Genomic DNA, 22,000 nt, shown 5'->3' with positions numbered 1-22,000 from the left:
TCTCAAATTGTGTGAGACTGATGTTTAAGCTCCATCACAATACAATGTGTATTAAAAGGCGTCCAAAAGTCTTATATTTAGTGTGTGTGTGTGTGTGTGTGTGTGTGTGTGTGTGTGTGTGTGTGTGTGTGTGTGTGTGTACGTACGTAAAGCTAGAACATCTTACTATTCATCACTGATTCAAGGAAATAAGAAAAACCCTAGGTTTCTTTTTAGCACTGAAGCCAGGCTAAAAAAAAAAAGGTTAGAGTACTGCTGAGCCAACTATTCCTTTAGTGTTAACTAGTAATGACTTCATGAACTTCTTCACAAATATAATTTAACCATTAGAGAAAAAAAATACTCATAATAATCTCAAAGATGTGTGGCTACTTTTAGTACCATTGATATTCATTGAGTCTTTTTCTCCAATTGATCTTTCTGAGTTAATTTCAATAATTACTTCCTCCAAACCATCAACATGTCTTTTAGACCACATTCCTACAAAACCACTCAAAGAAGTCCTGCCATTAAATAATCCTTCAATCTTAAATATGATCAACCTATCTCTAATAATCAGCTATGTACCACAGGCCTTCAAGCTGGCAGTAGTTAAACCTTTATTTAAAAAGCCATCTCTAGACCCAGCAGTCTTAGCTAATTATAGGCCAATCTCCAACCTTCCCTTGATCTCAAAATCCTTGAAAGAGTAGTTGTCAAACGGCTAACTGCTCATCTGCAGAGGAATAGTTTATTTGAAGAGTTTCAGTCAGGTTTCAGAGCTCATCACAGCACAGAAACAGCTTTAGTGAAGGTTACAAATGATCTTCTTATGGCCTCTGACAGTGGACTCATCTCTGTGCTTGTCCTGCTAGACCTTAGTGCAGCATTCGATACGGTTGATCATAATTTTCTATTAGAGCAATTAGAGCACGTTGTAGGTATTACAGGTACTGCGTTGCAGTGGGTTTGTATCATATCTATCTAATAGACTCCAATTTGTTCATGTAAATGGAGAATCCTTTTCACAGGTCAATTATGGAGTTCCACAGGGTTCAGTGCTAGGACCAATTCTGTTTACATTATACATTCTTCCCTTGGGCAGTATCATTAGAAGGCATAGCATACATTTTCACTGCTATGCAGATGACACCCAGCTCTATCTATCCATGAAGTCAGATAACACACACCAATTAGTTAAACTGCAAGAATGACATAAAGACCTAGATGGCCTATAATGTTCTGCTTCTAAGTTCAGATAAAACTAAGGTTATTGTACTCGGCCCTGAAAATCTAAGAAATATGGTATCTAACCAGATTCTTACTCTGGATGGCATTACTTTGACCCCCAGTAACACTGTCAGGAACCTTGGAGTCATTTTTTACCAGGACATGTCCTTCAACGCACATATTAAACAAATATGTAAGACTGCTTTCTTCCATTTCCACAACATCTCTAAAGTTAGAAATATCCTGTCTCAGAGTGACGCTGAAAAACTAGTTCATGCATTTATTACTTCCAGGCTAGACTACTGTAATTCATTATTATCAAAAACTCCCTGAAAAGCCTTCAGTTAATTCAAAATGCTGCAGCAAGAGTCCTGACAGGGACTAGAAAGCATATTTCTCTTACATTGGGTTCCCAATAAAATGTTTAAAGTTTAAAAATTTGATATGTTTTATGTGTCCTATATTGTAAATACAAGATGTGTAGGATATTTTTGTTTTGCTTTTTGTTTACAGTTTACACAAAGACATAATTTCTGTAGTTTTGTTGGTATGTGGTGTACAGAGTAAAAAACACAGACAGTAAGTTGTGCCTGAAGTGAAAACTCAGCTTTCAGGTATTGTTTGAGAATTATAGACATTTTTATATGTATTCCCCCATGCTTGACAAGTAATACGATTTCCATCAGTTGAATTGATCAGACTAGGTCTGTTAAATCTGATGGCTGAGCAAAAATCTATTACAATCACTAATGCTTGAAATGGTGTGCTGTTTGCAACGGCAGGTGCCTACTCTCTGGACAACAGAACCTACAAGGCTTTGTTATAGTGGAATATAATAATGTAATACCATAAAAGCCGTCGTGGTATCAACATAGATTGAATTAGACCCTTTCATAAGGTCAATAACAAGGGCGTAGATTTGGCATGGACGGAAGGGACATGTCCCCACCAATATCCAGCGATTATTGAATTGTCCCCACCAATAATTTGATCTCTTCGAGTAAAGAAAAACAAAACCGATAGAAAAAAAAGCGATCTGTCAACGTCTCATTCACCCAGCGGTGAAGAGTTAAATTACGTTCTCTACTGGAGTCCTATATCATGTGACAAATATGGCCAATGTGATTGGCTGTGCCTTTCAGGGAGCTCTGTTTAGTTTTAGCAGCGGCAATGCTGCGCTGCAAGGATGGCAGTAAAAAGAACCTGGATATAAGAAAGTATTTTTCAAAGAAACCTGTAAGTCACTTAAAGTCAAGTTCACTCATAAAACCTGTCCATCATAATAACGTTACAGGCTATGCAAGGCAATACATGCCAACCCTCCCGTTTTTTCTCGGACAATCCCGAATTTCAGTGCCCCTCTTATTACTCTTTCTGGGTTGCAAAATAAACGTTTAAAATTTTTTCAGGCGAGAATGTAGCTGTGCAAACTTCAAATATCTGAACCGGGGAGAACAGCAAACTTCCGGCACATCGTTTTAGGCTTTGGCCCACATCAGTCTAAAATTGTATGTAACCATGAATAACGTGTTGCCATGTCCACCAGGAGAGACTGGACAGTATAGATGTAAAACAAATATGCCAGCAGTTTATCTCAGTTAATGAGAGGAGAAGGCATGTGTTTGGCTCCTTCACATAGTGGACATTGAGTTGTTGTGTGGGACACCAGTAGTCCATGTCTGTTGCTGTAACAGTAGTTCATGTTTAGAGTAAAACATCCCAGCTCACTGACTTGATAGGGGCAATAGTGCCTAAAATGTTGCATAATTTTGCTAAGAGATCTGTTACTTTGTGGTAATCTTAGATGGGTAGTTTTATGGACAAAACCCACCAGGTCATTCAGTGTTCCCTTAGTGCTAATGTATAAGAGATGTTGGTGTAGTATAACTGAAGTAATGTTGTTAAGTCCTTAAAGTCATATTCTTTTATTCTCATGAATGTATTTTAAGCTATTTTTATTTTTGTATGATATCTCATTTATATGGAATATGGCTGAAGTAAACTAAAGTATAAAATACTTAGTCAGTCATTTGTTTAATAATAACCTAACATTATATAATTCACATATAAAACTATGAATTGTAATTTTAAATGGTTTAAAAGCATGTAGAATAGCATATGTAGGCAAGTATATTTCTCCTTTTTTTATTATCAAGAAGCAAAGACGAAAAGGAAAAAAAGAAACAGGGCAGGGTTCGGTGGTTGGATCATCCGTCCCCACCAATGCCAAAACCAAATCTACGCCCTTGGTCAATAATACAAGTGAAACTTCACAAACTAAGTAAACATTTTTTGGTTTCCTAGTGGCATTCTTTCTTTGTCCTCTAAGACAATGATAATGGAAGCTTCAAAGTTTGAAGTTATATGGGAGTCATAGAGATGCATTAAAGTAACAGAGCAACTGAACTAAGTAAACATTTTTTGGTTTCCTAGTGGCATTCTTTCTTTGTCCTGTAAGACAATGATAATGGAAGCTTCAAAGTTTGAAGTTATATGGGAGTCATAGACAGTGGCGTGTCCAGCGGGGTGGCCTGGGGGGGCACAGGCCACCCCCCAACCAGACTGGCCACCCCAGGTGCCACCACAAAGGCAAAACAATAAAATTCAATCAAATATCAAATGTACGATTATGTTTTCACGGTGAAACTCAGATATCCGAGTGTAAGTGAATGCAGCATCGGCTTCTGCGCTATCACGTTAGTAAAGGTAGGAGAGCCAAGCACGAAAGAGGCACTGCAGGAAACAATTTTTCGGTGAAAGAGAATGAGGACAGAATAAATGTCCCGGTAAGTAATATTAAGTTTGTTGAGTTTAGTAAACTTCGGTGAAATTAGAATACCAAGGAAAAAATAACACTAAAAGAATTATTGCAGCCGTGGAATATTTCAGACAGTATGCTACTGAGGGCAGCTAACATAAGAGTTATGAGTTATAAGATATAATCTAAGTCGTAACATTGCTGTATGGAGCTGCAGATTTGGTTGCAGGTTAACATAGTGGGGTTAGGGTTAGGGTAACTGGCCATCGGGCATACCGGGCATTTGCCCGGTGACTTATTTTTTATTTTTTTTTGTAATGGCATGAACAATGAGAGGTGGTGGATTGGCCAGATGCAGGTCGATGTTGTTTGGTGGTGGCTATGGCGGGGCTTCCACAGAGGCCAGCAGGTGGATGAGGTGAGGGGAGGCAGGAGGAGAGACCCGAGGCAGCCGCCGGTCCGAGTGTCAGGTGAACTGAACTTCAGGTAAGAAGTTATGACCTGCAGTCTATCTGGGTCAGATATAAACCAAGTTTAGGTGGAGTTTATTTTCGTTGTGCTGACTTTTTACCGTCAGTTACAATAACTCGTACTGCGTTCTAGCCAGCTTGACGGAGTTTTTATACAGTACAGCTGGGTGGGTGCTATGATGTTACTGATAGTGAACTTTATTTTATTCATAAGGTTAGTTAGTAGAGTTGCCAACGGCTCCTTAAAAAAAATGGAATGGTCCCTCATTCAGAGAAAATATTACGCGTTTGGTATTGAGCTGAGAATGTCACGTGGTGGAGAGAGACAAGTTACCTAGGTTTTTTGTTGTGCATGCTTTTGTTGTGTTTTACCTTTTTAATGTTTTAATATTGTACATTGGGTTATTTTTATGAGTTTTACTGCATGTTTTAATGGTATTTATTTGGTGACTTGTCCTGGAAAGACTCCGCCCCTACCTGATAATAAACTGATCACACCTGCGAGAGATCCCAGAGAGGCCAATACGAGGGCCTGGCAGACCACAGGAAGGAGTTCGACCGAGAGGCAAGAGAGGACCGAAGCATGAAGGCACCCATAAGTGTCACGGGAACCCACGAGAGCCTGGAGTGACACGGAGGCTTAAGAGATGAGGCCTGAGAAGCCTGACGTGAGGCTTCAGAGTGAAGTCACAGAGGCGTGACACATGGCGTGGGACATGAGGCCTGACATGAGGTTTGAGAGCGACACGAAAAGAGTGACACATAAGACGGGTTGGAGCTTGGCGTTCCAGGGAGGACGGACAGCACCAGCAACTAGGGACGCGGAGCGAACAGGCAGACGGCAGTAGTAACGAGAGCCCAGCTTGTGCACTGTGGGAGAGCAGAGGCGGCGAGACAGCTGGTGCCAATTTGCAGTTTTAAAGAAGCGGCGGGCGGAGTTGAGAGCTCTGCCCACCCGGGGTAAGTCTTCGACTTATCCCCTTTTTTTGAATGAAAACTGCCGAAAAGAATAGTGACTGCCGCTCCCTCCCTTTCTTCAGCGTACCAGGACGCGGAATGCGGGGAGGAAGGCGAGGACTCCGCTGGGTTTCCCTTTTACATCACTTCGCTGGACTTTTTTAGTTCTTTGTGACTTTTATATCGTGGCGGATGCCACTGGACTTTTAATGTTCTGTTTTATTGATTTTTATTGTGTTACCCCTTGGCCAAGGTTGTTTTAATTCATTTTGCATTTTTAATTATTTAAATATAATAAATTATATTTTAATTATACAGTTTTTTAATCGTGTGCTTTCCCTTGGCGGCTCCACTGCTCTGTCCGTTTGGAGGAAGGTTTCCTTCCTTTAGAAAAAACACTGTGGAAATAGAATCACCTTCCCTCCGTTACAAGAAGAGACGCAGTTTGTCCCGTACCTTTGCTATAATGAAAAAAAGACACAAAGCTGGAGTTATTCTGTGTCTTTGCTGCACAGCTGCCTCTTCTTCTCTCATCCTTTCACCCTCCCTCTCCTGTTGCTACTTCAATCATGATCAGCTGATCGGCTTTTCTCTCTTGTTTGTTTATCGCCCACTTTGCGCCAGAAAGAGGAAACCAGCAGATGTCGCGCTAAACAACAGCTGCACGTTTAAGCTTGATCAGCTGTTGTTAGAATTTATTTAATATTAATTTCTAATATCAGCTGATGTTTGCTGGAGCCACAGCTGTAAAGCTGCTGGTCATGATGTCGGTTTGGATATGTGGTGAGAGGGAAACATGAAGATGAAACCAGGAGATGTCCTTACTGAATCATCAGAGCTGAACAGGTGATGGAGAAACAGGTTTACCTTTTAGGTGACATGAATGAGTTGAAGTTATGGACTGTTTCTGAGAGACAAATAACACCAGGATCCTTTTCTAAGTAGCTGACAGCTGGTAACTGTGCAGCGGCGGGTCTAGCAAAGTTTTGCCAGGGAGGCAGGTAGGGCATTAACAGGGAGAGGGGGACACAAAGAAATACTTTTCTTTCTTATTCTCATTTAAAATATCTAGCTTTTATTAAATAATTATCTAAATCTTACAACCAAAGTTTTTATCTGACGTAAAATGTATAGAAATCATACATATACCAACAAGACAGTGTACATCACTGTCACAACAGCGTTTGTTTTCAGTCAAAGTCTTTATGGCTTTAATACCTGGTGGGCCGGTCTGTAGTCAAAATGCCTGATTTTCTGTCCCAGTCCAGCCCTGCAGGTTAATACTGGCAGTGTCACCATGCCAGCTAACTGTATTTCATCATCAGCCAGTGTTGTTCTTTATACATCAATATTACCAAAGTTTACCATAAGGCAGCATAGAAAGTATTTACTTGCTTTCAGGTTTTATTCAAATGTTAGTCTTTTCAGTTGTTTCCCCACTTTTTTCCTGTTTCAAAATCAAACACCAGTTTGTGAGAAGATGATCTTCTTTTTTAACAGGCAGATAAAGTTTTACATTGAAACTGGCTAATTTGTCAATTGTTTGTTACAAATGTTCGTATTTTAATATTCAAAAATGTTTTTGCCCAAAACATATGTGCACTACATGTCAGTAAAAATACTATCGGTATGTAAATATTGATGTCCTTGACTGCTGAATAAACACTGACTGATTGTATCTCTTGTACTTTATCAACGCAGTATCTAAAAACTTTGCACCGTAGTGGTTAAAATCTCATTCTAATAAGAGTTAAAAGTGCATTCGGTTGTTAGGTTTATAGGGTTATTGGATTATGGTTAACGGTTGGTAGAATTTTTTTTAAACATTACCTGCCAATTACATCTGCCACCCTTCTCCAAATCTCCAAACACTTATATGTGATTACTTTCATGAGTAAATCATATAAGGCTTACATGATTTACTCATGAAAGTGGCCACTTTCTCATTACTTTCATACATTGTTTTAGTAAGTATCCAAAACATACAAGTTTCATTATATCATTTTTCAAGGGATCTTATATCTGTTTTCACTCTTATATGCTTTTCATACAAATTTCACACAAGACAGATACAAACTTTATAAGATTTATATATATCTTTTCCATATGGGATGACAAGCATGACAATTGTAGGTGTGGTGTCACAACTTTCTATTTTCCATTTATTTGTTTGTCTTGTCATGTCAGTTAGATTTTACGTTCTTTGTGTACACGTGGCTTATTGGTTTGTTGAATGATTTAAAAAAGGCAACACCTCTTCCTAGAAAGCTTCTGAAACGAATTATCTGTTTGGAACTTAAACACTTGGCACTTAATGACTTCATTGTCAATATATTCTTTGCCAAATAAACTTCTTTTTTGCTTCAGCAAAATGCATGCCTTATGCATGTCTTTTGTTTTTTATTGCACAAAGCACAAGAGTGAAATAGTAGAATGGAAAATGCATGCAGGACATAAATCCCTGTAGCATACTGCTAATACAACTTTAGTTTTTTGTACACATCTGCACAGATGGCATTCTAACACAACACAAAGCGAACCAGAAACCCGGAGTAATGATAGAGCTTAGTGCATGTCAATCTCAACCCACCAGCCAGAGCTTAGCTAACAAACTGGTAACAAACTGCGTCAAAATGCTTCAGTCGTGCAATCAGGCTTGTAGCCTCTGTTTCTATCTGTTCTGCCATTCATACACCACACAGCAAGCGATTACACAGATTATCCCAAACTGCAGCAACATATACAGAACCACAAAGGCTCAACTGTAGAAATGATGACAAACAAGGACCACTCCACACTATCAAGACCAGCACCATTTATGGAGGAAACATGGTGCCTGATTGAAATTTGGCAGAAATTGTTAAATGACCTATTTAGATACAGGATCATCCAGTCATCCTCAACGATCTATCTGGGCAGAAGAAACGGACCACTGCTAGTTCTCATGGATAGAAAAAAATAAAACAAAAAACAAACAGTAGGTGTATTAGTCAATCCTGAATAACATGCAAATTTAGGTGTTGCAGAGGCGGGCCTTCCCAGGATTATAAGTAGCAATGTGTCCAACAGCATCTTCCTCTTTCTTTCAACCTGGAAGCGTTCGTCATTTGAGATTCAACTGTGAATTTGACTCCACTCAGAATTTTAGCCTGTTAACTTTCTGTCGCCACTATGTCTCTGCAGTTTGAACTGTGTCCTGGCAGAATGATCGGGGGCTCCCATCCATGTTTCATTATTGCTGAAATTGGACAAAACCACCAGGGAGACATTGAGATTGCCAAGAAAATGATCAAGATGGCAAAGGTAAATTTAGGATGTGATAGTCTGCCTGTGAATGATGATGAAAAAATATTTGAACTGTAAAATCACTATCTTGCCTTGCTATCTCTTCTCATCTCTTCTCTTATCAGGACTGTGGTGCTGACTGTGCCAAATTCCAGAAAAGTGAATTAGAGTGCAAATTCAGCAAGCGAGCCTTGGAGCGCCCCTACAATTCAAAGCATTCCTGGGGGAAAACGTACGGTGACCACAAGCGTCACTTGGAGTTCAGTCATGATCAATACAGGGAACTAAAAAGGTATGCAGAGGACATCGGCATCTTTCTCACCGCCTCTGGTATGGATGAGGTATGAGCTGCAAATAACTATGTATTATCAGGAACATTCACTTTAAATGTTTTATTACTTTTGATGCGGTAATGTATGTGTAGCCCTGAAAAAAACAAAACTTGGAAGAAAATGTACAAAAAATGATGATAATGATTTCACCATGCACAGAGCATCAGAAATTAATGAAAGTTTCAAATTCTGTCCTGAAAATGTAGAATTAATAGTGTTTACATTCTTTTTCATACTGTAGGCACATAACTAACACGTAGAACAGTACATATATCACAGATCACTGATGATACTCTGTGCCTCAATTACCTTGATATTCATAGATGGCTGTGGAGTTTCTCCATGAGCTGGATGTGCCGTTCTTCAAAGTTGCGTCCTGCGATGCAAACAACTTCCCATATCTGGAAAAGACAGCCAGAAAAGGTACAGGCCTTTGTTGTATTACACCTCAACAGCACTCTTACCTCAATGTTAAGGAAACACGAAACTGACAGTGTGCAGTGAATTAAACACTGTGTAACAAGGTGGGTGTGGTCCTTTGTAAAAAAAGAAAAAAAAAGAACGAAAAGAAAAATGAGAAACTGCATTGGACAGGTATAAAAGTGGGCAGGATTAGACGAGCTGTAAATGGAAGTTTGTTTGCTGTTTGTATTGCAGACTATTTCAACATGTAGCTGTATAAATCCAGTGGGAGTATAAAAATAATGACATAATACATTTTAAATATGAATTAATTATGTGTAATTAAGGTTAATAAATAATTAATTGTGAATTATTTACCTATAATAAAACAATTATTAATATGTTTTATTTATTGCTTAAAATATTAACTACATTTATTAATAAGTCTGTTGGGTTACATATATACAAATCTATCATTGTCAGGGCGACCAATGGTGGTATCCACTGGGATGCAGTCCATGGAAACCATACGCCGTGTCTACAAGACAGTAAAGGAGCACAACCAGAAATTTACTCTCCTGCAGTGCACCAGCGCCTACCCTCTGGATCCTAAAGATGTCAACCTCAGTGTGATCAGGGTAAGATGAATGAACATCATCATCATCTCCTCTGGGTAAAATGTGGTGAAATAATCAATATGCCAAAAACTACATGAAATGTACGAGAAAATATTTTTATATTGTTTTTACATATGATTGTATCAGCTATATTAGCTTTTTATTAGTTATAGATTTGAAGTGGGAAATAGGTTCAGCAGATACTATTTTGTTTACTCCAAGAGTCAAGGATTTGCTCTAATCAGATCAACATAAACTAGTCTAAATTCAATTCCTATCTGTCCTTTATGTTCACATATACTTAGAATCTAATGATTAACATATATCACGAATGAAAGCTTCATTGCAGTAGTATACAGAGAATACAAACTGCCAGTGCACTGTAAATGGCACATTATTATAAACATTAGCGGTTTTATAGTACACAACAGCTAGCTGAACAATTACTTTCAAATCCAGCCCCTAAATGTTACATGATTTTACAGTGTCATATAACACAATCACAAAGTAGATGCTGATTCTGGAGAGAAGACACCTGTCAATGAAAACCCGTGATTGTGTTGGGCAGTACAACACATTTGACTGTAATATACTCAGACTTGTGTTTAGATTTTAAATTAAATTGTTTGTGTATGTCTTAGCATTGTATTGTATGACAGTTACAGGTACACAAAGAGGCAGTGCGTGCAGCAGACAATAATACTATAGGCTTTTTTATTTTCTACTTCTTTTTTTTAAAGAAATACCAGGAGGAATTTCCAGATGTTCCAATTGGATATTCTGGTCATGAGAAAGGGATCTACATCACTGTGGCTGCTGTGGCGATGGGAGCAAAAGTTGTGGAACGCCATGTGACCCTGGATAAGACCTGGAAGGGAAATGACCATGAGGCATCCCTGGAGCCCTCTGAGCTGGCAGAACTGGTCCGAGCAATACGACTGGTGGAAACAGCAATGGGGTCACCAGTCAAGCAAATGTTACCATGCGAGAAGACCTGCCATGATAAGGTCAGTTTGAGTCATTTGACTTGAGTTTTGAAATTCTACCATGTCATAACACTATCAAACCAGTCATTGTTAACTGTGTTTACTTCCACCCTCTTCAGTTCACTGAACATCCATAACTGTACAAATTTGCAAAACGTACATGAGCTGGATTAAAATACATCTTTTATGTATTTCTATTCTTTTTCTACTCCAGTTGGGCAAGTCAGTCATTGCTAAGGTGAAAATCCCTAAAGCAACAGTGCTGAGCCTGGACATGTTTGCAGTGAAGGTTGGTGAGCCAAAGGGTATCCCTCCAGAACATATGCAGCAGCTCGTGGGGAAGAAGATCAAAGTGGACGTTGAAGAAGATGACAGCATCTTGGCAGACATGATAGAATAAAGGATCTTCCCAAACTATTGGGACAGAGAGGCAGGCAAATAGAGAAGGGTAGAAAATAAATATGAAGTAAGATAGGCAGGTAGCTAGAAAATGGACAGAAAATGATATCATGTGTGAACAGTGAAATGCATATGGTAAATTAAATGTGGGATAAGACAAATATAAATATTATTGAACTTGAAATCTACGTCTTTATGTAATTTGAGTAAATGTAATAATATAAATGTAAACACTTTAGAACGTAGATGTATATTGAAATTAGATCATGATGCCAACTCTGTATGCAGTCATAGGCTATTTTCTGAATGCCACAGGCCACATTTTTCATTCTTCGCTAGTTTGATGTCTTCTCTCCCTGCCTATTTTTTCCAGGATGGAATCATAACAAAAAAAGCTATGGTTAGTTACACAGGATGGTCATATGCATGTATTGCATGTGTCAGGAATATTATTGTGAAATTATCTGGGGGACTGCATATACACATGTGGGGCTTTAACTGTAATCAAATGTTTCTGTAATATTAATACTTCAAATAAACAAGGCTTTAGGAAGCTGTTTTCTTGACTTTTCATCAACAGTTTACAAACAACATTGAGACATTCCTTTAACTAAAGGAGCCTATAAATTGTAAAATGATCAAATGTAAAATAAACATTAAAAATATAGAAAAAGACAAAATTAAAATAACTGTTGTTGTAGTGTAATAAATTAGTTAGCAAGACATATCTTTTTCTGTCCTCATGTTTCCGATTTGTCTGCATTCTTAACAAACTAGGTGTCATCAAAATTATATATCAAAAGACAGAAAAAACATTTCTTGGTCTATTGAGTCTTGATTTCTGCAACAAAATTTGGAAGGATCAGATTTGGGAGTAAATGACACGAAAGCATAGAGCCATCCCTCCTCAATGGATCAGACTGCTACTGATAGTGATGTGCGATACCACTGATTTCCTTTCCGATACCAAGTACTTTTCAGGGTGGTATCGACGATACTGATCCGATACCGATACTTTATACAAAAAAACGTATTTTATTTATTGTATCTCAAATTATAGCGTCATAATGATTACAGGACATCAGATTACTTGTTCTTATCACTTAATAATGCAGAGTTCATCATATGGAAATAAAAAAAACTGAAGTTGTGCGCTATTTGAACACCTCGCCTGCCTGCAGCACTAAAGGACTCTGTGAGAGACGTGTGTCTCGCCCTAGCAGCACCTGTCCCTCTCCTCCTCTTCAGTTCGTCTCAACATATGCGCCTCATATTCTGTGATATGATTTACTCTGAGGTGTTTGACAAGGTTAGTGATGTTGCCACAACCAAACATGCCAACCCTCCCGATTTTTCCGGGAGAATCCCGGAGCCACCATTCTCCCGAATTTCCACCTGGACAACAAAATTGAAAAACCATTTTGCAGAATTCATAGCGTGGCCGAGGCAATTCCAGTTTCCAACAATGGCGGCAGCTACTTAGTTTTAATATTACTCTTATTTCTCTTTCTGGGTCGCAAAAAAACCCCAACTTTTAACATGTTTTCAGGTGAGAATGTAGCTGTGTAAACTTCAATTATCTGAGCCGATCGACACATCGTCTTCAAACCCCCGCAGGCTTTCACTACTCGGGATAAACATGATATATAAGTCACTTTGATAACTTAAAAATGTTATTGTTTGGCTTTTTCAGTGTTTTGTTTGTTCGTGAGTAAATCGGTTTGGCTGAGATTAAAGTTATTAGATTAGATTAAATTAAATTTAACTTTATTAATCCCTCGGGAGGGTTCCTCCGGGGTTTTCACACAGCTGAATAAACATCAAACAGAAAACTAATTAAAGAAAGTGTGAGACGGTCGAGAGTTTACGCCAGCGCCCGGTTATATTTTAGATAGCAAGGAGCAGACGGCTGAGTTTCACTCCACCGAGGGAACTCAAGACGTACTTCTTTAGACCGCGAAGGGCGGGTCCTCAGGTGGAAGCAGCCTCTGAATTTGGACATCCCCGCTGTTTCGGTGACATTTAACGTATTTTATCCGATAAATAAACCCTGTAAAATGTGCCCTTTTGATTGTCTCCCTAATTCTGAGATCTCAAGGTTGGGAAAGTATAGCCACAACACCTCACTCTTGGAGCACTTTTTTGCCACATGTATCGCAAACCATGTCTCAGCTGTTTGTGGAGGTAAAATACGTCCGCACAATTAGGCTCAGCCATTGTTGTGAGTGCGCGCGCCAAGGGGCTGCGAGCCTTTTATACAGCCGTATTTCGCACATGACTATGATAGGCGGAAGAGGAAGTAGTTCCTTTGAATGTAGACAATCCGAATGTTATAGTTTCTTTCCACTGTGTTGCTGTTAATGATAAACTAGAAATTAACCCTAAATTACTAAAAATATCGATATTTTAATGTGAGAATCGATTCTAGAACATAAATGACTGGTATCGGAGGAATCGATATTTCAGGATCGATCCGCACATCACTAGCTACTGATGATAAAATAGTGTAGGTGGTACTTCTTTGCACACCTTGAGATCTTTGTGAGCATTATTTATCCACCACAGCCTGGGTATTGTAGCTGATTAAGTCCATCCCTTTATGACCACAGTGTGCTCATTTTCTGATGGGACATACCATATTCCATGTACCAAGACACAAAATTCCAAAGATCTCAGTTTGGTTTAGTGAACATGTGTCTTTAGGAAAACTAAAGTGGGCAAAACTAAGACTAAGAACATGGAACATGGAATTTTTATAGTTCCTTCATCATCAATTTCAGTCAGGTAGCTGCACTTCTCCCTTCAGCCAAAGTGCCCTTTGTTTGACCTCCCAGCCCATTGTTGCTTCAGTGGGCTGGTTTCAGTCATTATGCAAATGTAAACTGTAAGAAATGTACGTAAAAATTACCCCAAATAACTGTAAAATGGCAACGGTAAATTACCATTAAATCAAAAATGATTAAATGATTGTAATATCTATATTAAATTTCTGTATATTTTAGTTTTACACTGCTATTATGTTGAAAATATATTAATTTATAGTGGTGCGGTTGCCCCTCTGTTGGTTCTCCTTGGTCTCTTGTGTTCTGAGGGCCTCTGGATGTCTGGAGCCTTGATCTCCTCCATACCTGCTTCATGCCCTGGAGGACAGGGCTATGGCCCCCCCACACCCTCTAGCACAGGGGTGCCCAATCCCGGTCCTCGAGAGCTACCGTCCTGCAGCTTTTAGATGCATCCTTGTTCCTACACACCCGAATCAAATGAATGGCTTGTTATCAGGCCTTTGCCAAACACGATGGCATGCTGAAGAGGTAATCAAACCATTTGATTCAGCTGTGTTGGAGTAAGGATGCATCTAAAAGCTGCAGGATAGTAGCTCTCGAGGACTGGGATTGGGCAGCCCTGCTCTAGCAGATCATTACATGAAGGAACGTTTTAAATACAAGCGCGCACATGCTCAGAGGTGTACACACGGGTGCTCACACACACAAACTACACCCTTTTTGGCTCCTACCTCAAAAGCACACTGTGCGCTGTCGATCTTACGTGCTGCACAATGATGTTTAATATTTAGTATTTACTGTTATATTCACATAGATCATCGCAATGATGTTGTTTATTATATTGCTCTTTTTTTTCTCTGCTTGTTTTCTCTGTTTTCCTTCTCAACAGGTGATCCAGGTGATTGATAGATGTATTTTTTGTCTGCTTATTTAGTTTTTTGTTTTTGTGCCCTTTATCTCTGTTCCTCTACCCCGCTGTTTTTCTTTCCCTCTTTCTTTCTCCCCTTTCTTTTCCCCAGTCAAGTCTGTCCCGTACTTAGCAAGTGAAAATAAAAAAAATAAATAAAAAAACAATAAAAGGTGAATCAAATAGACCAATACAGCAAGGCTGGGATGGTCCATTTGGTAAAGTAAATCCGTTGGGTATCTTTCTTCGCCTACAGTGTTTTTTTAACCCTTTAATGCACAGCATGAGTCACAAGTGATTGTTTTTTAATCTTCCTTATCATTGCAAAAAAAAAAATACATTCAAATTTAGAATCTCGGGGATTCATCAGTTAACTTGGTTTGATCATTAAACATATTTTTTCTTATTAGTTAATTGCTTACTCCTCTCCTCGAACTTCCACCATTCATGTCTATCCGTTTATGACCACTGTGTACCCATCTTCTGATGACTACTCCCAGAAGGATGATGCACCATATCACGAAACTGTGATCATGTTAAACTGGGTTCTTAAACATCACAATGACTTCACTGAACTCCATCAACCTCCACATTCACCAGATCCCAAACCAAGGGCACCTTTGGGATGTGGTGGAACAGGAGATTTAAATCATGAATTTACCACTGTTCAATCTGTTTGAGTGTGGTACCACCTGCTGAAATTAAAATTAATTGATAAAAATGAAATGCCCCAAAAAATAATGAAATAATGTTAATAAAATAACTGGTGTAGCTTGCAAGGTCAAGAGCAGTCAAAGAGTATATTATTAAAGCTGTAACAATCAGTTTCTTTAAAAAGTCTCATTTATATGCACATTTTGGAGATATTGCATCACGTGTCTAAACCGTTACCTTTACATTAAAAAAAAGAAGAAGCTTAGACGAGGAGGGTACTATTATTGTCACAAAGAGATAGCTGTCTGACTGTGAGGTACTGCAACAGCAGAGGGCACCAATACTCCTTGGTGGCGTGTAGTCCGCCAAACCAAGACAGTGCCACTTCTAACGGTCCAGACTGACTCAGCTTAGCAAGGGAGTACCAGCAGCACCCTGCACTGAACCAACAACCAATAGCGGTTTTTGATACGGGCGACATGGGTGGTTACCCGGGGTGGCATCATGGTGGGGGGCGGCATCATTGGCATTGGCAAAAAAAATTAATTACTCGTACTCATGCTGCCCCGATATCATGCCAGTGCATATCGGGAATGTCGTAGGCACCGATTGGGTTTCTATCGCCCATTTGCTGGGAGTAAGGGCGCCCTCCGTTTGCATTTGCATAGTAAGGGGGGGGGGGCGCCAGAGGGAGTGTTTGCCCAGGGCGCCAAACAGGCTAGGACCGCCACTGCCAACAACCTTCTATTTCAATGCAAGTATAACATTAGACATGAAATATCAACTGTAACTATAGTTCGCTTGGTCAGTTTTCTTGTTGCGTTGAAAGTGTTCCTCTGTCACAGGCTTTGCCTTCAGTCCTGTTAGTTTTCTGGAAAGTTCATGCTAATGCAGCAGGTTTAAGATTTTAGCTAGCTCTACTGTAAAACAAACACCTGTTTAATTTACCAGGAGCAGGTAAGACAATGTACCTTTTTGATTTATTTAGGGTTATGTATTTCATTGTGACCTGCTTCTGCCATCCTGACTATTACGGCATTTTGTCATATGAAGCTGCGCTGTTTCTTAATTTTTTTGTGAAAAACAAAAGATTGGTTCACCCATTCCATTCTGAATTGGAGCATTAAACAGTTTAAATACTCTGACTCTGATACCCCTTTAAAGCCGTGTGAGGTCAGTCCTCAAACAAACTCTCAGGACAGTTAATACAAACTCGAAATTTTTAAGGCTTTTGTCTCTCATAATTGGTGACAAAGTGGAAGATGGAACAGATGATTTTTGCCCCACTGCATCCAGACTGCAAATGAATCGCACATGTGCGAAGCCACTGCTGGCATGTGATGTGCAGCAGCAGAAGAAAAGGACCTGTGAGGCTCAATAACAGAGATTTAATTAGAAAAGTAAATTTTGCGCCAAAAATATTATTTTTTTCTGTATCTATACCTACTGAATGTTTTCAGTCAGTACTAAAAAGGTATCGTGTTTAGGTACCCAGCCCTACTTGCATTTCAATTCAATTGCAATTTTCATGTCAACGATACAATTCAATATCCCAATGCATCTTCTCCAAGTGGTGAAGATGGCCACATGAAGGGCATCTACTGTCTGGAACTGTTGTCCATTCTCAGTTGGATTTAGATCAGGGAAAGACGCAGGATGGTCCATAAGAGTGATGTTATTCTCCTGGAAGAAGTCCCTTGTCCTATGGGCATTGTGCACTGTAGCATTGTCCTGTTGAAAAACCCAGTCGTTACCACACAGACGAGGGCCCTCAGTCATGAGGGATGCTCTCTGCATCATCTGGACATAACCAGCAACCGTTTGACGCCCATGCAACTCCTGAAGCTCCATTGTTCCACTGAAGGAAAAAGCACCCCAGACCATTATGGCGCCCCCTCCACTGTGGCGCGTAGACAACATCTCAGGTGGGATCTGCTTGTCACGCCAGAAATGTTGGAAACCATCAGGGCCATCAAGTTTACATTGTTTTCTCATCAGAGAATTTGTTTTTGAAGCCCTTCAGTCTCAGATGCTGTTTGCTGCAGTCATCACCACTAATGGCCTTAATTTGGGTTGAGGATTTTTTTGGGTCTTCCACTTGACTTTTTTGTTCCATAACCCCCAGGATCATTTAAGAAATTCCAAATGACTGTCTTACTGCGTCCCACCTCAGCAGCGATGGCACGCTGTGAGAGACCATGCTTATGCAGTTTGACCACGTTCAAAAAGGAACGTTTTTTTGCTTTTGGCATCAGAACATCATTGTCATTTTCTGTGACTACCTGACAGAAAATGACAATGAATCCACATATTTGCATAGATTAGGCCTTTTAAAGGCATGTGGTCCTAAACTTTTGATCAGCTGTAAAACAGCCTGTCTCAGTTTAAGTTTGTTAAATGTAAGTTAAATGTTGTCTACCTCCCATTTCTGCTTGTTGCATGTTGTTGGAACCCTGTTAAGATCCAACCATGCAAAAGATGATTTTTTGCCATTTTTCAAGTGGTCTTAAATTTTTGATCAGGACCGTATTTAATAATGGATTAGTTTCTTCTGAATGGATTAAAAATGCTTTTTGTCCGCATTGCAATGCATCACAATTGTAAATCATTATACGATTGGTCAGCTCTATTAAATGTAAGATTGTATTTATGCTTGATACATGTCTATTTGTTTTTGAAATGGGCAGTTTGCTTTATTGTGCTTTGTATTTGCTTTCAGACTGCAAGGAAAGAATGCTAATCTACACCGAGCATCAGAAGAACAACATGCAACTCCTCAAACACATTGGATCCAAAACCTGTTCCAATCCCTCAGACACCATCAGAGACTGTTTTGAAAGCCCTCTACTATCAAGTCTGGATAAAAAGAATCTTTGTCAACCACTGCAAGTATCAAGCTTTTTAAATTTTATTTGACTGTTTATTATGTACTTATTTGTTTTGGTTGTATTAAGTTTGATATTAATTAGATCAGTGCCTTTTTAGTCATTAATTTGATTATTTAATATTAACTGTTTAATTTAATCATTGTCTCTACTGGTTTTTCATTAATGTTTCGAACAAATTATAACAAAAAGTCATAGAATGTAAATTTTATGCCAATCAGCCCTATTATATTTATTGCCTCATTTGTTGGAGCTAAATTTTTCAGACGACATTCTGGCTAAAACAGCTGCCAATAATTTACTGTAAATATGAACTTTTGGATAAAAAAACATGTTTTGTATTATACAGCTCTTCTGTGCTTTGTCAATAGGAGTAATGTAATGTAAACAAGCCCCTTATGAAAGTTTTTCACTCTATTGCCAGAAATAGCCAAAAAATATAAATTGCCAATATTAAGCAATCCAACTGTTCCTTCGAAAGGTTGGAAAGACAGAAAGCAAAAATGTCAACAAAAAGTACCGTTAGTTTGATATTTAAGCTGAAAAAATAAAATAAAATACAAAGATTTAAAGTTTTTTTTCCCCCCCCTCAGCAAGGATTGTGACTTTAATGCATTTACATCAAAGTTTGTGTCACAGTTCTGGGTCATTTTGACCCCGCTTTTACAGTTTCTTATATTTTGGTATATTTCTGTATTATGATTTATGTTCTGGTTCTTTAGTTGTGCTATTTTGATTATTATTCTAGATTTAGATCAGTGTCAGTCTGCATCCTTATTTCTTGTTTCCTGTTTTACTTTGAAAGTTCGTGTCTGGTGTCAGGGTGTTCAGTTTTACCTGTAACTAACAGTGAAGTGTTCCAATGTTTTTCTTGTGTTTATATTTGTAAGTTTCCTTTAATTGTGGAACTTTGTTTTGTAATTGGTGGTAGCGGAAGTAACGTGCAGCACGGACTGAGTTTGTGGTGACACTAGAGCAGAGAAGCATGGCGCTCTGTGAGTTCAGCTGCATCGTCCTACTGCTTTAAACTGGACTTAAGTTTTAAAGAACACATAAGTTAAGTTAAGTTAAATTAAACCCAATTGTGGACTCACCGTTGAGAGGAGTAGCGGCTCGCGCGAAGAACGGACTTTCTCCCGTTTGGCTACAGCAGGCAATGAGGTGTGTTCAGGGTGCCTCTGTTAATTTCAGTTTCAATGAAAGTGCCATAAAAGGGCATTTATGTGTCTATACCTTTATTGTTTGGATTTACTGTGATAAGAGTTATTGTAAACATGTTGCTTATTGCAATTGTTTTCTTTGGGTAGTTCTCACGATGATGATGATGATGACGACGCTGAGTGATCTTGTCGCCGAACATTGAATAAATCATCTGTAAACAAGAACTTGTCCGCGTGGTGGCTAACGGGAGCTACAGTGAGAACTCATTGCCTGCTCCTTGTGAGTGGGCGAGAAAGAAAGGAACATAAGTCATCTCTAGCGTGTCTACAAGGGTCCCCAAGCTCCTGCCAGAAGCCAAGAACGGGTTTGCTCATCCTAACAATTCAAAGAAAGGACATATTGATCTTCTCAAGTGTGCTGCAGAAAATTAACCTGAAGACCATTTGCAAGTTTGGATGCTTTAAAGTGTTAATAAGGGTGTCCTGAAGTGGCTTCATTGTAGCTGCAAGCAAGAAGGTTCAAGTTTACAATTGATCATGAGTTTGAAAAATATGTGTCTTTAAGGGTTGTTAGTGATTTCAGACATGTGTTTAAGGGTTATAAGAATAAGCTACTAAAGCAGTCCTGGATTTTATGCAAGGTTTTATTCAAAGGAAGTAACCAAGTTTGTTACAAGCTATAAGCAGTGTTATTTTATGTTATCAGACTCCTTTACTTAGCCTAACATGTCAGTCACAAATCTCTCTAAACTGAGTGACAATCCTGAGGCAGAGACTGTGACCAGGCCTCAGCAAAACCCTCCACTGTGCAGTTCTCCTCTGCAAAATACAGATGGTCCACAAGAAGTTCGAGTAACATCAGATGTTCATCCATCAACAAGTAAGTGTGCGCAACAAAAAATTCAAAACCCACCTCGTAAAAGCCAGAGGTCAAGAACCTTAACTGAAAAGGGAAGAGGAATGTTAAACCAAAGGATTAAGGAGTTGGAGCAAAGTTTTAAGATCAAGTACGAAAAGTGGAAGGTTCTAGCAAAGGATGCTAACCATTCAATTTCTGACAATTGTTCAGATGAAGAGCTGCAAGCAATAATAAACAACATTAATACTGCTTCCAGCGAACTAAACACAGCATATGAAAACTGGCGTCAGGTGGACATTCCTGATAACAATGCACGCCGCAGAATTGATACTTGCAAGGAGGTAACAAGAACTGTTATTAAGACTGCACAAAGACGTTTGAGAGGAAAGGCACCAGTCAAACCACAGTTTAATGTAGATGAATCTTTTTTAATGTCTGAGAAATCATATGGCGTCAGTAAGCACTCACAGGTTTCCAGTCAATACAAACAGTCACACGTTGCATCAAGAGTCGCTTCTAAGTCCTCCAGTGCATCATCCATGAGCAGACAAGAAGCTGCTGCTAAAATGGCTGCAGCCCAAGCAACACTGGAAATCCTTCATGAACAACAGTGTCAGCAAGCAGAGCTTCTGCAGCTGGAGGCTGAAGATAAAAGACAGATTGCAGAACAAACAGCTGAAGCCTGCAGACGACGTTTAAGAATGGAGGAAGAAGAAGCACAGTTACAAGCAAAACTTGAGGTTGAAAATGCTGCCAGGCGAAAGCTTTTGGAAGACAAACGCAAGGAACTGGAACGATTGGAAGCACTCAAACAGTTAAGGGTGGCTAAGGCAACCATGCAAGTGTATGAGCAAGAGCAAGATGAAGATTCAGAAGAAGAAATTAAGCAGTTACTGCATGGATGTAAAACTGAAAGCCAAAGGGAAGGGGACCGATTTCAGCACACAAGTCACATACATAACTCACCAGAGTTACACTTACCACAACAAGCTGTTATACATCAACAGCATGATGGTGGCATCGCAGCACTTGCCATGTTATTAGCAGATTCTATTAGTGCCAGTCGTCTTCCTATGCCAGAGCCGACAACATTCAGTGGTGACCCGCTAAAATATAAGAACTGGAAGGCTGCCTTTCAAACTTTAATCGAAAGAAAAAACATACCAGCCTCTGAGAAAATCTACTATTTGTGCAAGTACGTTAGTGGACCAGCTAAGAAGGCTGTTGAAAACTATTTCCTGTTAGGCACTGAGGCTGCTTATAAGGCAGCATGGGAAGTATTAGATGAGAGATTTGGAAACTCCTTCCTTATTGCCAAAGCCTTCAGAGACAAACTC

The 22,000-nt window shown here is 39.2% G+C and overlaps 1 protein-coding gene and 2 long non-coding RNA genes across 4 annotated transcripts in view; 2 read left to right on the top strand and 1 right to left on the bottom strand.

The window, feature by feature from the left end:
* The window catches only part of LOC145429209 (uncharacterized), a 45,947-nt gene that overhangs the window by 7,210 nt on the left and 16,737 nt on the right, over positions 1-22,000 (bottom strand). The window contains exon 2 of one of the 2 annotated variants that reach the window (XR_013909433.1): positions 9,321-9,412. This is a non-coding gene — a long non-coding RNA (uncharacterized LOC145429209). Of the gene's footprint in view, positions 1-9,320; positions 9,448-22,000 lie in introns of those variants that run through there. The other variant, XR_013909432.1, reaches the window with a different exon arrangement.
* On the top strand, positions 8,455-11,968 carry LOC113023913 (N-acetylneuraminate-9-phosphate synthase-like). The gene is made up of 6 exons (XM_026170373.2): positions 8,455-8,697; positions 8,805-9,020; positions 9,335-9,434; positions 9,897-10,051; positions 10,771-11,037; positions 11,231-11,968. Exons 1-6 carry the CDS (start codon positions 8,566-8,568, stop codon positions 11,414-11,416), a joined length of 1,056 nt encoding a protein of 351 aa, XP_026026158.2. The 5' UTR covers positions 8,455-8,565; the 3' UTR covers positions 11,417-11,968.
* LOC145429288 (uncharacterized) lies at positions 19,595-20,026 on the top strand. The gene is made up of 2 exons (XR_013909531.1): positions 19,595-19,805; positions 19,952-20,026. It is a non-coding gene; the product is annotated as an uncharacterized LOC145429288 (long non-coding RNA).

This window comes from Astatotilapia calliptera, chromosome 6 (genome assembly GCF_964374335.1).
Source record: "Astatotilapia calliptera chromosome 6, fAstCal68.1, whole genome shotgun sequence".
Classification (NCBI taxonomy): Eukaryota; Metazoa; Chordata; class Actinopteri; order Cichliformes; family Cichlidae; genus Astatotilapia; species Astatotilapia calliptera.
Note: the sequence above shows the minus strand (reverse complement) of the source record. Positions and strands in the feature narration are given on the sequence as shown.